Source organism: Scaptodrosophila lebanonensis, unplaced genomic scaffold (genome assembly GCF_003285725.1).
Source record: "Scaptodrosophila lebanonensis strain 11010-0011.00,11010-0021.00 unplaced genomic scaffold, SlebRS2 tig00001412-arrow-pilon, whole genome shotgun sequence".
NCBI lineage: Eukaryota > Metazoa > Arthropoda > Insecta > Diptera > Drosophilidae > Scaptodrosophila > Scaptodrosophila lebanonensis.
In genome coordinates, this window is record NW_022060739.1 from 11,719,916 (window position 1) to 11,732,562 (window position 12,647).

Consider the following 12,647-nt stretch of genomic DNA (forward strand, 5'->3'; position numbering starts at 1 on the left):
AAACTAAATAGCCACTTCTGATAACAAACTCGAATTTTGATATGCAAAATTATTTATTGTTTCTTATCTTTCAAGTTCCAAGTATCTATTTAAAAATTTTTAAATGGGCACTTACAATGGTTGTTATTAGAAAAGCAAAACAATTTATTACAGTGGGGCATTACCGACTGCAAAATACCCGAAGCACTTTTCAGTGCTTGTTTTAAAGATTTTTAAAATCTATTAAGGGGCTTCCCGATATCCATCCTTTTTAAGTTATCATAATCTTTTTTAATTTTCATTCAAAAATCAAAAGTTTTTTATATTGATCTTAATTTATTTTACAATAAATTTAATTTTAAACAGAAACCAGGAATTTCCTAAAAATTTAACAAATAATCTAATGGTCACAATAAGGTACTTCTGTTCTTATCTTGAAAGGCAAGTGGCATATTAAATATCTTATCATTAGGGGGCTGCGTCGCGGTAATTTCGTATCTCAGTTTAATATAAACTTCTGAAAATAATTGGCTTCAACAAATTCTCGGAAGTCATGGCAGCGAACGGGCACACAAAAATATTTTGCACTTACCTATTTTTGTGCGTTATAGGCCTAATTCTGGGCCTGGGCGGGGTGATCGCGGTATCAGCCATTCCCAATGGCCGTGTAGTCGGCGGTGTTGCTGCCACCGCTAACAGCGCACCCTACATAGTGTCGATGCAGTATCAGGGAACCCACTACTGTGCCGCGAGCATCATTAACCAGAACTGGCTAATAACGGCGGCCCATTGTCTGACCAACAGCGCTCAGGTGCTGCAGAGTACTTTGGTTGCGGGCAGCATATACGTGGCGGGAACGGCCAGCACCACTCAAAAACGTACTATCACTTACTTTATCGCCAACGATCTTTATACTGGCGGTACAGCGCCATACGATATTGGTCTAGTCTATACACCCACTAGCTTTGTGTGGTCAGCAGCCGTCGCACCCATTTCTCTGCCAACAGCTGGAGCTGTGCCAACAGGATCTGCCAATCTATATGGCTGGGGCAGCACTTCCACCACCAATACTGCGCAATATCCCAGTGTCCTGCAAGTTGCCGCCAACATTCCGATAATCACTTTAAGCGCATGCGAGTCCGCTTTGGGCCAGCAAGGAACTAGTGTGCATTCGACCAACTTGTGCACGGGTCCACTTACTGGCGGGGTCAGCATTTGCTCCTCTGATTCCGGTGGTCCTTTGGTTCAGAACAACGTTTTGATTGGCATTGTTTCGTGGGGTAAGCTTCCCTGTGGCCAAGCGAACTCCCCCTCGGTGTATGTGCAAGTTTCTTCCTTCACAACATGGGTAGCTGCAAACCAGAAACTGCCAAGCAAATAATTGTGTTTCCCTCCTTTTCTGTTACACAACAAAACAATTGTGGAAATATATACGAATATGTGAATACCAATTTTTAAAGAACAATTTTTTTATAAAACGAATACCATTATTCTATGCTTATGTTTTACAAAAAGAAAAGCCGTACGGCTTTATGTGAGAGAAAGCTTCCTGGGGAAATGTATATTTAAATTTTTGCAAATGATTGTAAGTGCAAACTGTTTATGTAAATAATTTTAAAAGATTATTTTTATTATTTTAAATATAAATTTAATTTAATTATTAAAGAAATGTAAACGATAATGTGTTCAAATTGTTATTATTTATTTTTAGTATTTTGTTACTTTTGATCATACTTATATTTAATGTCTGTGTGCCCACTTATCAATGATAGTAGTATAGTATAGTATTTATTAATGGAGCTTTCTATAAAAAGCCAAAGCAGTCAACAAATAGATTAAGTTGACTGAATTGTCGCACTTATGTGTGCGTGGCTTACGGTAATATTTAAAGTAATAGAGCTGCCAATTTCTCTTAAGCAACATTGGTATTTCCCGTATGTGGTATTTTATCGCTTTCCACATCTGGTCACTGAAATACTAAGCTCACAAAGAACAAGAATCCCAATTAGAGATTGGCCAGCAATTGTATAGATTTGTCCGTAATTTGATTCAATAAACCCAAGTAAAATGGAAGTGGAAAGCCCCGAGCACAACAGAGAGTTTGCCGAAGTAGACATTAATAATGGTGCAATAACCGACGAGGAAGAGGTGCCCGCACCCGGCACCGTTTCGCTGGAGAACGAGAGCGATTTGTTTGTTTCAGCAATGACTCCAAGTGAGGTGCAAGTAAGTCATACTAACATCCCCCTGGCGACTGAACTATTAATTCTTTTAAGACGAATGGATGGCAGAGCCATCGTCAAATAGGTTTCAATTGGCTTTATTTGATGTTTGGGTCGCAGTACACGCCCCTTCGCTCATTGTTTGCACAAAAATGCAACTGTATGTACAAAAAAGTCTTATCAGTATCGTACATACATAGATATAGCATATGTGTTTGTACATACATGCATATGAATATGTATGCATTATTCCGATTACAATATCGTGTTTTTGCCGTCCGGACTTTTTTTCTGGTGTAAAAACAAAATATTTTACAATGATGTGAGATCGGTCTATGTCTGTTTTCCTATCCATTTGTGAAAGCTTCGTGGTCCGGGTTTTAGAATATTTACTGTAAATCGAGAGAAGAAGAACAGATGGCATAAGGTGATCTAAAAAGTTATAAATTCATTCACTTTTCCATTCAGCAGCGTCGAATTTCGGTCAGTAATTTAGAAGAGGTCCTCACAGATGATGGCGATTACTTTATAGAAATATCCGTATCGGATCCGCAAAAAATAGGCGATGGCATGAGCTCGTATTTGGCGTACAAGTGAGTCATTATTTGGAATCCAATCGACCTCCTTCTAAATGTTTTATAATTGCTAAGTAGGGTTACAACAAAAACTAACATTCCGAAGTTCAAGCGCAGTGAATTTAGCACACTAAGGCGTTTCAGTGACTTTCTGGGCATACACGATTTACTGGTGGGCAAGTATATGCGCTTGGGACGCATAATTCCGCCGGCACCGTCGAAAAACATTATCGGCACTACGAAAGTTAAAATAAGTCCACAGCAGACGGAGCCGGGCACGGCAACGAACCAGGAGTGGGTGGAAATACGTCGAGCAGCGCTGGAACGCTTTGTCCATCGCACAGCACAGCATCCAGTGCTGCGCGTTGATATGGACTTTATGAATTTTTTGGAGAGCGACCAGGAGTTGCCTCGTGCCGTTAATACAGCGATGCTGAGCGGAGCGGGCGTTATGAGACTGTTCAACAAAGTTGGTGAGACTGTTAACAAGATCACGTACAAAATGGATGAGAATGATCCCGTAAGCGAATATCTGCGCCATTAAAAGAGCTGTATCTCAAAATATTGTTTTTCTCGCAGTGGTTCGATGATAAGATTACTGAAGTAGAAAATCTTGATGGTAATCTGCAAAAACTACACGCAGCCCTGAAATCTTTGGTGACTTCACGCAAAGAACTGTCCGCTCTAACTGGACTTGTGGCCAAATCAGCCGCGATGCTCAGCACATGTGAAGAACACACTGGACTGTCGCGTGCGCTCTCAAATCTCGCCGATGTGGAAGAAAAGATAGAGCTGCTGCGCTCCGAGCAGGCTAACTCCGACTTTTATATTCTCGCCGAGTTCATCAAGGACTATTTGGGGCTTTTCGGTGCCATTAAGTGCATTTTTCACGAGCGTGTTAAGGCATTTCAAAACTGGCAATACGCACAAATGCAGCTTTCCAAGCGTCGAGAGAATCGTGGACGATTTGAATTGGCCAATCGTGCCGACAAACTTGATCAGGCACAACAGGAAGTCGAGGAAGTATGTTCTTGTATTATATTTTGTTGCGCTTACTCATTTTTAATCTCTGGATTGCAGTGGCAGGGCAAGGTTCAACGCTGTCAGCAACAATTCGATGACATATCCGCGGAAATCAAACGAGAAATGGAGCGATTTGAATTGACCAGAGTGAAAGATTTTAAGGCAAACATTATTAAATATATTGAAGATCAAATGGCTCATCAACAACAGGTAAACTACATCCTATTGTAAAATTACAGCTCATAAAAGAAAGTATCTATGTGTACTTTCTATAGATCATCAGCTATTGGGAAACTTTTGCACCCTTTGCCCGAGAGATCGTATAATACGATTTAAAAAAGCATTCGGTCATCTAACAGAAAGGCGTGCATATATTCCTTGTGAACTCAGCGGGACCAATTTGTCGGATTAAACATCGCTATTGCAGTTGAACAACAATTTGCCTTCATTGTTATCTTCTAATTCCTGCGTATTTCATATCAAACGAGCATTTTTACCATAAATCTCTGCTTAAAAGAAAAGTTCAACTTTAATTAAGAAACCAACATTGTTCAGCCTGACATAAACGACAAATACGCATGCAGCCACACGTCTCATACACACATATAACAAAACAAATATATAATATTTAAAAGCATGTAATTATACATAATTACACTTTGCAAATATTGCTTTGATTTCACTAAAACTGTTTGTACAGTGCAAACAGTGTTATTATTCCTTTTTTCGGTATTATCTACAATAAATACATACTTTTAAAATGATCGAGTTTCCCAAAATCCCCTGGTAGGGCATTGGATTATTATGTACAATAATAGTGGGAACGAGTTTCTCGTATTTGTTGGTAAAAAGATATAAATGTATTATATATACCTTATTAAAGCATTTTGTAACATCGCAAAAAGCGTTTAAAATAATAAAACTGTAAATATGTAAAAAACAATTATGTACAATTAAATTATTTAAAAAAGGTAAGTTAAATTTTCTGTAATTATTGATTGGGATTTTATGTTTTATTTAAAAGTTTGTATGCATTTTTCACAACATAAGCAAAATATTTGTATATATGTATTGAACATAAATGAACTATAGTGCTACCAAATAAATAATAACTAAAAGAAAATATTAAATAAAGCAGAAAAGCCCTTTTTTCGAATGTGATAAAGAAGTAGTTAATCACGTACGTGAACTTAAAAACATTAATTATAATTGTAGCTTTTTTAAAAATATATATTTATTTATTAAATTTTGTAATACGTTTTAGGCAAACCACTGTTACAATTTTTTCAGTGTGACCACATACAGAATGGGCTTAAACTTTTCGTGGCAGCGTATTTTTAAACCGATGACTGCGCTTGCAATAAAACAATCGTTTACTATCGATAGAGATAACATTAGGAAGTTCGAAGGAATGTTTAGTCATTGTTGAATACATTCTGGAAGCTTTTATTTAGTCATAAAGTAGTATAAATACATCACGGTGATAGAACAATTAGTTATTTAATAATTACCTGCCGACCGTAAACATGGAGTTTCCCCACTTGGGTCAACATTGCAGTGAAGCCACATGCAACAGACTGGGTAGGTGCTAGTATAAAGTAATTAATGTAATTAAAATACAATATGTTTCTATTTTGGAACTCTATTCCTGTAAATAGATTTTTTGCCAGTTAAATGTGATTCATGCCACAAAGTTTTCTGTGTCGCGCACTACAATTATGAGCGTCACGACTGCCAAAATAAATTCCGTGGAGTTCAGGTGCCAGTCTGTCCACTGTGTGACCAACCAGTTCCCACAGCTCCTGGGGTCGCACCCGACCTCACAGTGAGCCAACATATTGACCAACAGTGCAAATCGGACACCAAGAAAATCTACACAAATCGTTGCAGTGCGAAGGGCTGCAAGCGCAAGGAGCTCATACCTGTGGAATGCACGCAATGCCATCTAAATTTCTGTTTACGTCATCGCCACACCAGTGACCACGACTGCCGGTCAGTAAGTGCTGGAACTTCGGCGCCCACTGTGTTCAAGGCGACTTCATCAACGACTGATACGCGCTCCATGGCGGCACGCGCGGCTGAGAATCGACGCCAAAACAAAACATCGAATACGCTCTTTAGTTTAAATGCGCGACCAACGTCACAACCACAGCGCGCCTCCGCCGCTCAAGTACAAAATTTACAAGGGAATATGGTAAGTGCCTGTCTGTTCATAACAAATATTTGCAATTGCTCATATATTTATCCCAATTGAGACCGAGGATGAGGCTTTGGCTCGTGCGATGGCACTGTCCATGATGGAAGAGGAGGAAACAGCGGATGGAAATCTACGCAATGATTTGGCAAACACAGCCCAACGTGTGCCCGTAGGCGGTCGTGATGCCCAGCAAACAAATGGCAAAGATAAATGCTCACTGTCCTAGTTCCAAATAATAAGCCTATACTGCTGCTATTGAGACTGTTCAGAATTCAGATCAAATGTGTCGAAAATGATTAAATTCTGCTAATCAATTTATGCAAAATAAAAAACTTATTAAAACTGATTTCAGTACAAACGTATGAAGGGAGTTCCCCCACACCAAGGAATTGGAACTCGACTTTAATGGGTTTACTGAATTCGTGAAAATTTGATCGTATGTATTTGGAAACGAAAACAGTCCTATATATCTTTCGTGCATATCCACCAATATCTGACCAAGCTGCCTGTGTGCCGCCAACTATTATATTGATATTAAAACTATATTTGTTAATATGTGTTATTTTGTAATAATAAACTTCGTCGCATTCTGCATTATTAAATGTATAATAATAACATTGTTTTGCACATTTTTAGCCAATTTTAGTTATACAAAATCTGCTGAGTATGCAGAATTATTCTATTCCGGCTGGCGTAGCATCAATTTTCGCAGCTACTTCGTTCTCCTGCGTTGTCTCTGCTGTGGTTTCCTGAACCGATGCCGCCTTATTGGATGATGTGCTTACTTTCCTGTTCGCAACTGTTTCCACTGATGAGCTGGTGCTTATTTTGCGCGCCGCTGCGGCAAAGCTGGCCATGCCTTCAGCCGCCAAAACACTGGCACTCGACAATAAAACGGACACCTGTTCTGCAGAGGGGCAGCTCGTGATGGTCATATCATCTGTGGAGTAACCATTTGTGGTTAACAATTGCTCCAGCTTGACGAAGGACTGTATGATGTTGTTCTGCAAAAGAAAGTTAAGTGTTGAAATTCGTCTTCAATTTGGAAGCTTCAGCAATTTACGCGAATTGGTCGAAAGATTATGAACTCTGTGTCTCGATTGCTCAAATAGAGTTGCATGGCACGCTGTAATACTGCCAGTTTGCTTTTGATCAGACGTTGTGTCTCCTGTATAACGCCACTAATCTGCTGCGGACTCGACCACACGCATTGTCTAAGCGTCGACTGGGCAGCTGGTCCTGCGGCCAACGTAGCCTGAGCCTTTTCCAGGAATGTCATCAGCGGACCGACGAGCATATGCACTGCGTCCTTAATAAACTGCTCACAAGTCGTTTTTAGTTGGCGATCCACTTCCTTGCGGGAGTCGAGCAAATGCTCTTTGATTTGTGGCGTACCATCGATCAGAAATTCAAGTATCGCATTGTTACTGCCCATGGAGAAGAGTTGTTTGCGTTTGTGGAGCAAGCCAAAAGCTGCTGTCTTCACCTTACTAAAGTCCAAAGAAGTCTCCTTTATGGTGAAATCGACACGGAACGGCGCAATTTGTTCGCGTAGGATGAGCAGATGCTTTATCTCAAAAAGCTCGCCATCGATGGGAGTCTGCATGGAGGATATTTGTTAATAGCTGCTATTTTGTGGAAACTGCGGACGTACCTTGGCGGCGGATATCTTGCCAGCAGCGTACGCAACGCTTTGTATGCACAGCTTTAGCGCTTCCTGCGACAGACCCTGGAAAATGGGTCGATCGACGCAGCGATAAAGTCGCGAAAGGCATACTAAAGTGCGGCGTACTGTGGGATACCACATGCCATGCAGATCGGCTGGTGAATCTAAAGCAACAAACAAAGTTAATAGCTGCCTGTATTAGTCACTTTTTTTTGGGGAAGACTCACTCATTTGCTGAGCTCTGTAGGCGGTGTCGACGCTTTCCGTTTCCATGGCGCTGGACACGCTGGAAACCATAGAGCTGCGCGAGTCTGAGCGACGTAGTTGTGCGGGCTCCTGCAGTGATAGGGCGATGCTCTGTATACATAAATCGGAATTATTTATATGGCATGATTATTTAATCTAGCGCCGTTCCCACCTCCATCATTTCTAGCTTTTCAGGATATGCCAAATCGCCCGTTGAGGGGTTATAGTTTTGTATATCCGATTGCAGATAAAGATGGGCGCGAAATACTAAACGTTCCTGCACATCCTGCAGCAATTGGTGTGTTATGGTGGCAAAGGCTTGCAAGGTGTTGGCTAAATAGTTACAAATGGTTAAATATTTAATATATATTTACTACATTATCCAGCTTACGATTCTGCTGCACTTGCTCTTCCAGCATTTCAATCCGTAAAATGGAACATATTTCTGCCAGCGTCTCCAAGTGGTTGATGTGTATAATAAAAGGACGCATGGTGTCGTACAAAATTGTGCACAGACCCTCCAGATAGACGCTGTAAAAAGCACAAGTCAATGAATAATTAAATCATAGATTTGAGACAAAAATATTTACGTTAAATGTGCAGCGCCTGTTTCAAAGAATTGGTAATACAAGCGCTGCTCATCCTGGCAGACATGAACGAGAAAAGAGCAGGCGCTGCGCGTGAGCGAGCAATGATCGCCTTTGTGTGCCGCCTTAACATTCTGTATGGATTGGTTGACCGCCGGCGACATAACGCTGGCACGCATCGTTAGATAGTGCTGTTGGAGATCGGTCATTAGCTGCTCGTATTCGCTGCTGTGATCCAAACGCGACTCTATAAGTTGCGCCACACGTTTCACCTTCGCCGCCGATGTCTGATATTTGCCATAATACAAAGCAAAAGCAGCATCGGGCGCCTGCAGTGAGGTCTCGCCAGTGGCATTACGCGGATGCAATGTCGCTTCCGTGGCCTGGTTAATGACGCTATAAACATAATTACGCACCAAGCCGGTGGCCTTGGCCAGGCACTGTTTGTATTTTAAATTATAAGCGGCAGCATCTTTAAATTTTGGCTGTATAGAATCAATATTAGCAAAAATAATGGATATTTACTGCAATTGCTTACATTTTCTGCCAAATAATTCAAACACTCGTCAATTTTGTTAAGACATTCCCGAAAAGCCTCACTGGCCACCGAAAGCGTTGGGCTCTGCAGTCGTTGATTGAGCAGCTCAACCTGATTGAAGAAGTGCAGACGCCATTGAATTTCATTGCTTAACTCCTGCAGTTTCTCCTGCTCGCTGATCAGCTGCTCGCTGGCGGTGTTTAGAGCACTCGTCTTGGTGGACACGAACTCGTACTCGCTGCTCAGCGCACCCAGCCGATCCATAGCCACTGCTATTTGTGTCAGCATGTGGGCGCATTCCCCCTTACGCTGCTCCAACTGCTGCAAATACTTGTGGTAGTTAGCATCGCCACGTTCCTCAATCTCTGCGCTGACCACCACGAACCAGAGCAGGAAGTCGTTGGTGTTATTCAGTTCCCCTGCTGGCAGTTTGATATCAGCAGTGCAGTCTGCTGGAGCTGTACTTTCCTTATTTGTTGGTTTTGTGGGCGTAGTTGCTGGCGATGGCTGTTAATGAACAAAAGTTAGCTAAAGCTGGCAAGGATCGGGTTTTCCATACCGTTGCTACCTCATTGCGCCACAGATTGGACAAAACGTCCAAGTACTCCTCTTGTTGGGCACTAAGCGCCGCTAGAGGATCTGTTTTAGATTCCCATTGCATTAATCTATTACGAATTTTTCTGCCATTTTCATTCTCGCTTCTAGCGCTGGCGACGTCATCCATTTTTTAGCGGTGGAACAAAATGGAAATGACACGTAGATGTTATGAAGAGAACAGCTGATTTAACAGGGCTGGATAATGCGCGATTCTTGCATTGCAGTCACACTGAAAGCGAATAAAGAATATAAAAGAACCAAGTAACTACAGTTTTCAGTAAATACAGTTAAAGCAGAAATAGTTTAAATGGCGCCACAGCCAGTGGTTACAGGACTTTCCCCCAAGGAAGGCCCACCGGGTACGCGCGTTATCATACGTGGCGAATTTCTGGGCAACCGCCCGCAGGATTTAGTTGGTATGCTTGGAATGTAGAAATCGTTGTTCAAATTATCTAAAGCAGCTTATTCATAGGGCTGAAAATATGCGACTCCGACTGCCTGCTGTCTGCGGAATGGAAGTCGCCGAATAAAATCATAGCACGCACGGGCCCGGCCAGAGGTAAGGGCGATATTATAGTGACGACTGTAAGTGGGGGCGTTGGCACCTCCACTGTGCAGTTTAGGGTCTATCATGAGACTATTGGGCCGCTTAAGGAGTCGGCTGTGTGGATTGAAGAATCATCGCCACAAAACTTCGCTTGGGGTCGCCGTACTCTGACCCAATCGGGACTTACACAGGAAGACCCGCTTGGACTGTCGATTGAGGGCAACGAGCAAAAGATACCTGAAGATTTGCGCGACTTGGTGCCCGATGCGTGTGGCGATTTGTCTCAGGAGAATTTTTCTCCCGCCTGGTTTCTTCTCGAAAATCATTCGGCCACTTCATTTGTGGACTTAAAAGCTGGCCTCTCCTATTTAAAACGTAAAGTGGAGAGCCAGAAGGAGGGCCAATTGTCATTTTTGAAATCGAATGCTGGCTCCGTAATCGACCAACTGGACACATTAATGAATATCAGAGACAAGTTGCAGGAGGATACCAAGCTACATGGCAGCGAACCGCTAGATGTGCTGGAGCTGTCTATTAAAAGTGAGTAAATAGGCGCTTTAAAGCTGATATTAATGCTCACCTAATTTGTAGATTCAATCATTGAATCCAAGAAAATCTTTGACGATGTGCTGGTGCGCAAGGAAAAGGCGGATTCAACGCGTGCTGTGCTGTTTGCGCTGTCACGACATAAGTTTCTCTTCTGCTTGCCTAATGCAGTCGATCGGTTAGCCGAGGCTGGCGAATATGACAAGGTGGTGAATGATTATTCACGCGCCAAGAATCTGTTTGGCAAAACGGAAATACCAATTTTCCGCAAAGTGCTTGAGGAGGTCGATCAGCGCATTATGCAGATACGCAAGCAGCTGCACGAGAAAGTTGTCAAAATGCCGCAGCGGGTGGAGCAGCAAAAGAAACTAATCAAGGCTCTCACCAGTTTGGAAGTGCAGCAGAGCGGCACACTTGTCGGCGACAAGCTGCGCAACATCGATCCCGCCTGGGATGCCATTGAGGCGCGTGCGAAGTATTTGGAGACAACGCTGCGACACACCTTTGAGCAGTATGCCAACAGGGATGCAGCCACACAGGATAAGTTGAAGAATCGCGATCCAAACCAAACACCCAGCAGAGTGAACTTTTGCGAGGAGATCTGCGATATAGCCGCCTCCCAATTGCCTGATCTCTGGCGACTGGGCCAGTTGTATTTTACGGGAGAGCTGCGCGGCCAACACGATCCGAAGCCTGGCGACTTCAAACGCATGATATTAAATGCTATTGAAAAGTTTTGTGTATATTTGCGACTTACAATTCTAATAGCCGCCGATCAGCGCACATTGCGTCAGACAACCGGTTTGTCGTGGCCCATTGGCTCTAACACGGCCACGCATCAGTTCCTGTCTTGGATACCGCAGTGTCTGCGCTACACGCGGATTGCTTACGCAACATTAATTAGTCTGGATTTGCCATCCGAGGCTTTAGACATCATACAGAAACTGATCGATGAAGTGCGGCTCTTTTGTTTTTCAATCATTTTCAAACGCGCAACAGATCGCTGTAAGAAGCTGGATGCGCAGGAGACCTGGGAAATGGGTGTGGAAGATTTTCCGGGCGCCACACTCCTGCCAGCCGCCTTGGAAGCCCTGCTGGTGGAGACACTAGACGAAGTGCAGTCTGTTTGCATGCAGCCGGAGGCTCGCGAAGGCAATCTGCTGGAGCCGCAGTCCGATGGGCAACGTGAAGTGTCGCAGCGCCTGCAGGAGTTCCTGTCTGCCTTCAGTCGCGTCATTGAAGAGCTGGCCTATCAATCGCACGATGAGGAAACACCAACACACAATGTATCCCAGCTCCTGGGCTTTCCCAATGCCCAGCACACGGATCCGAATGTCAGCTCTGGCCATTTCTATGCGACCGGAACTTCAGCGGTCACTTGGGAGCAGCGCATGCTCTGCTGCCTTGCCAATTATGCGTATTGCAACAAAAGTTTCTTTCCGCATATTGGAGAGCTGTTTGTCAAGTACGGCTATCCGCTGCCGACGCTTGCCATCGAAACTTCGCGGTATACGGTCAACCAATTGTTTACCAATCTTCTCGAGGAGTATGTCGAGCACAAGGGGGATCCCCTGGTGGGCACCATTGAGCCCTCCATGTACTTGGGTCGCTTTCAGTGGGACCATGAGATGGAGATTGGAAAACTGCGTCCATACGCCCACGAGTGCTGCGATAATCTCGTCGGCGTCTATTCCGAGATCTACACAATTTCGCCAGCTTTGCTGCGCCCGATCTTAGAATCCATTGTGCAGACCATATCGGAGGAGCTGGCGCGTCTCATGAGCTGCGTTCGTCGCTTCAGTTTCACGGGCGCCATACAAGCCAATGTCGACATCAGGCTGCTCAGAGATGCTCTCGAAAATTACGTCAATGAGACGGCCAAGTGAGTACAGAAGAAAAAGTCTTAAAAACCACCTACATTTTT

General features: G+C 43.2%; 5 protein-coding genes across 8 annotated transcripts in view; 4 read left to right on the top strand and 1 right to left on the bottom strand.

The window, feature by feature from the left end:
- The first annotated feature begins 532 nt into the window (after positions 1 to 532).
- LOC115631441 (trypsin alpha) lies at positions 533 to 1,430 on the top strand. Its single transcript, XM_030528183.1, has one exon. It carries the CDS (start codon positions 533 to 535, stop codon positions 1,358 to 1,360), a length of 828 nt encoding a protein of 275 aa, XP_030384043.1. The 3' UTR covers positions 1,361 to 1,430.
- A 540-nt stretch (positions 1,431 to 1,970) lies between these two features.
- LOC115631440 (sorting nexin-2) lies at positions 1,971 to 4,563 on the top strand. 2 transcript variants are annotated; one of them, XM_030528181.1, is made up of 6 exons: positions 1,971 to 2,205; positions 2,670 to 2,794; positions 2,855 to 3,296; positions 3,356 to 3,799; positions 3,857 to 4,009; positions 4,075 to 4,563. In XM_030528181.1, the coding sequence occupies exons 1-6, from the start codon at positions 2,047 to 2,049 to the stop codon at positions 4,123 to 4,125; spliced, it is 1,374 nt and encodes a 457-aa protein (XP_030384041.1). In that variant the 5' UTR covers positions 1,971 to 2,046; the 3' UTR covers positions 4,126 to 4,563. The 2 variants fall into 2 exon arrangements, with proteins under 2 accessions (XP_030384041.1, XP_030384042.1); XM_030528182.1 differs by having other exon boundaries at positions 2,673 to 2,794.
- Positions 4,564 to 5,208: 645 nt separating this feature from the next.
- On the top strand, positions 5,209 to 6,342 carry LOC115631004 (AN1-type zinc finger protein 2A). Its single transcript, XM_030527603.1, has 3 exons — positions 5,209 to 5,380; positions 5,458 to 5,993; positions 6,055 to 6,342. Exons 1-3 carry the CDS (start codon positions 5,326 to 5,328, stop codon positions 6,220 to 6,222), a joined length of 759 nt encoding a protein of 252 aa, XP_030383463.1. The 5' UTR covers positions 5,209 to 5,325; the 3' UTR covers positions 6,223 to 6,342.
- A 207-nt stretch (positions 6,343 to 6,549) lies between these two features.
- On the bottom strand, positions 6,550 to 9,761 carry LOC115631002 (conserved oligomeric Golgi complex subunit 3). Of its 2 annotated transcripts, none has more exons than XM_030527602.1 (9): positions 9,602 to 9,761; positions 9,034 to 9,540; positions 8,499 to 8,980; positions 8,300 to 8,439; positions 8,081 to 8,241; positions 7,890 to 8,019; positions 7,651 to 7,826; positions 7,060 to 7,596; positions 6,550 to 7,000 (listed from the first exon to the last, which is right to left on the bottom strand). In XM_030527602.1, the coding sequence occupies exons 1-9, from the start codon at positions 9,755 to 9,757 to the stop codon at positions 6,671 to 6,673; spliced, it is 2,619 nt and encodes an 872-aa protein (XP_030383462.1). In that variant the 5' UTR covers positions 9,758 to 9,761; the 3' UTR covers positions 6,550 to 6,670. The 2 variants fall into 2 exon arrangements, with proteins under 2 accessions (XP_030383462.1, XP_030383461.1); XM_030527601.1 differs by having other exon boundaries at positions 9,593 to 9,761.
- Positions 9,762 to 9,909: 148 nt separating this feature from the next.
- The window catches only part of LOC115631988 (exocyst complex component 2), a 52,514-nt gene continuing 49,776 nt past the window's right edge, over positions 9,910 to 12,647 (top strand). For both annotated transcript variants that reach the window (XM_030528915.1, XM_030528914.1), the window contains exons 1-3: positions 9,910 to 10,046; positions 10,103 to 10,717; positions 10,769 to 12,605. In XM_030528915.1, the coding sequence (XP_030384775.1) occupies positions 9,938 to 10,046; positions 10,103 to 10,717; positions 10,769 to 12,605 (2,561 nt within the window). In that variant the 5' untranslated portion in view covers positions 9,910 to 9,937. The remainder of the gene's footprint in view (positions 10,047 to 10,102; positions 10,718 to 10,768; positions 12,606 to 12,647) is intronic.

Bases quoted from the DNA above. Each gene is read 5' to 3' on its own strand.
- LOC115631440 (XM_030528181.1), top strand. From the start codon at position 2,047: ATGGAAGTGGAAAGCCCCGAGCACAACAGAGAGTTTGCCGAAGTAGAC. The intron at 2,206-2,669 runs GTAAGTCATACT...TTTTCCATTCAG, and splicing joins TGACTCCAAGTGAGGTGCAA to CAGCGTCGAATTTCGGTCAG. The intron at 2,795-2,854 runs GTGAGTCATTAT...ATTGCTAAGTAG, and splicing joins AGCTCGTATTTGGCGTACAA to GGTTACAACAAAAACTAACA.
- LOC115631004 (XM_030527603.1), top strand. From the start codon at position 5,326: ATGGAGTTTCCCCACTTGGGTCAACATTGCAGTGAAGCCACATGCAAC. The intron at 5,381-5,457 runs GTAGGTGCTAGT...TCCTGTAAATAG, and splicing joins AGCCACATGCAACAGACTGG to ATTTTTTGCCAGTTAAATGT. The intron at 5,994-6,054 runs GTAAGTGCCTGT...ATCCCAATTGAG, and splicing joins AAAATTTACAAGGGAATATG to ACCGAGGATGAGGCTTTGGC.
- LOC115631002 (XM_030527601.1), bottom strand. From the start codon at position 9,757: ATGGATGACGTCGCCAGCGCTAGAAGCGAGAATGAAAATGGCAGAAAA. The intron at 9,541-9,592 runs GTATGGAAAACC...GTTCATTAACAG, and splicing joins GGCGCAATGAGGTAGCAACG to CCATCGCCAGCAACTACGCC. The intron at 8,242-8,299 runs GTAAGCTGGATA...GTAACTATTTAG, and splicing joins AGAGCAAGTGCAGCAGAATC to CCAACACCTTGCAAGCCTTT.
- LOC115631441 (XM_030528183.1), top strand. From the start codon at position 533: ATGGCAGCGAACGGGCACACAAAAATATTTTGCACTTACCTATTTTTG.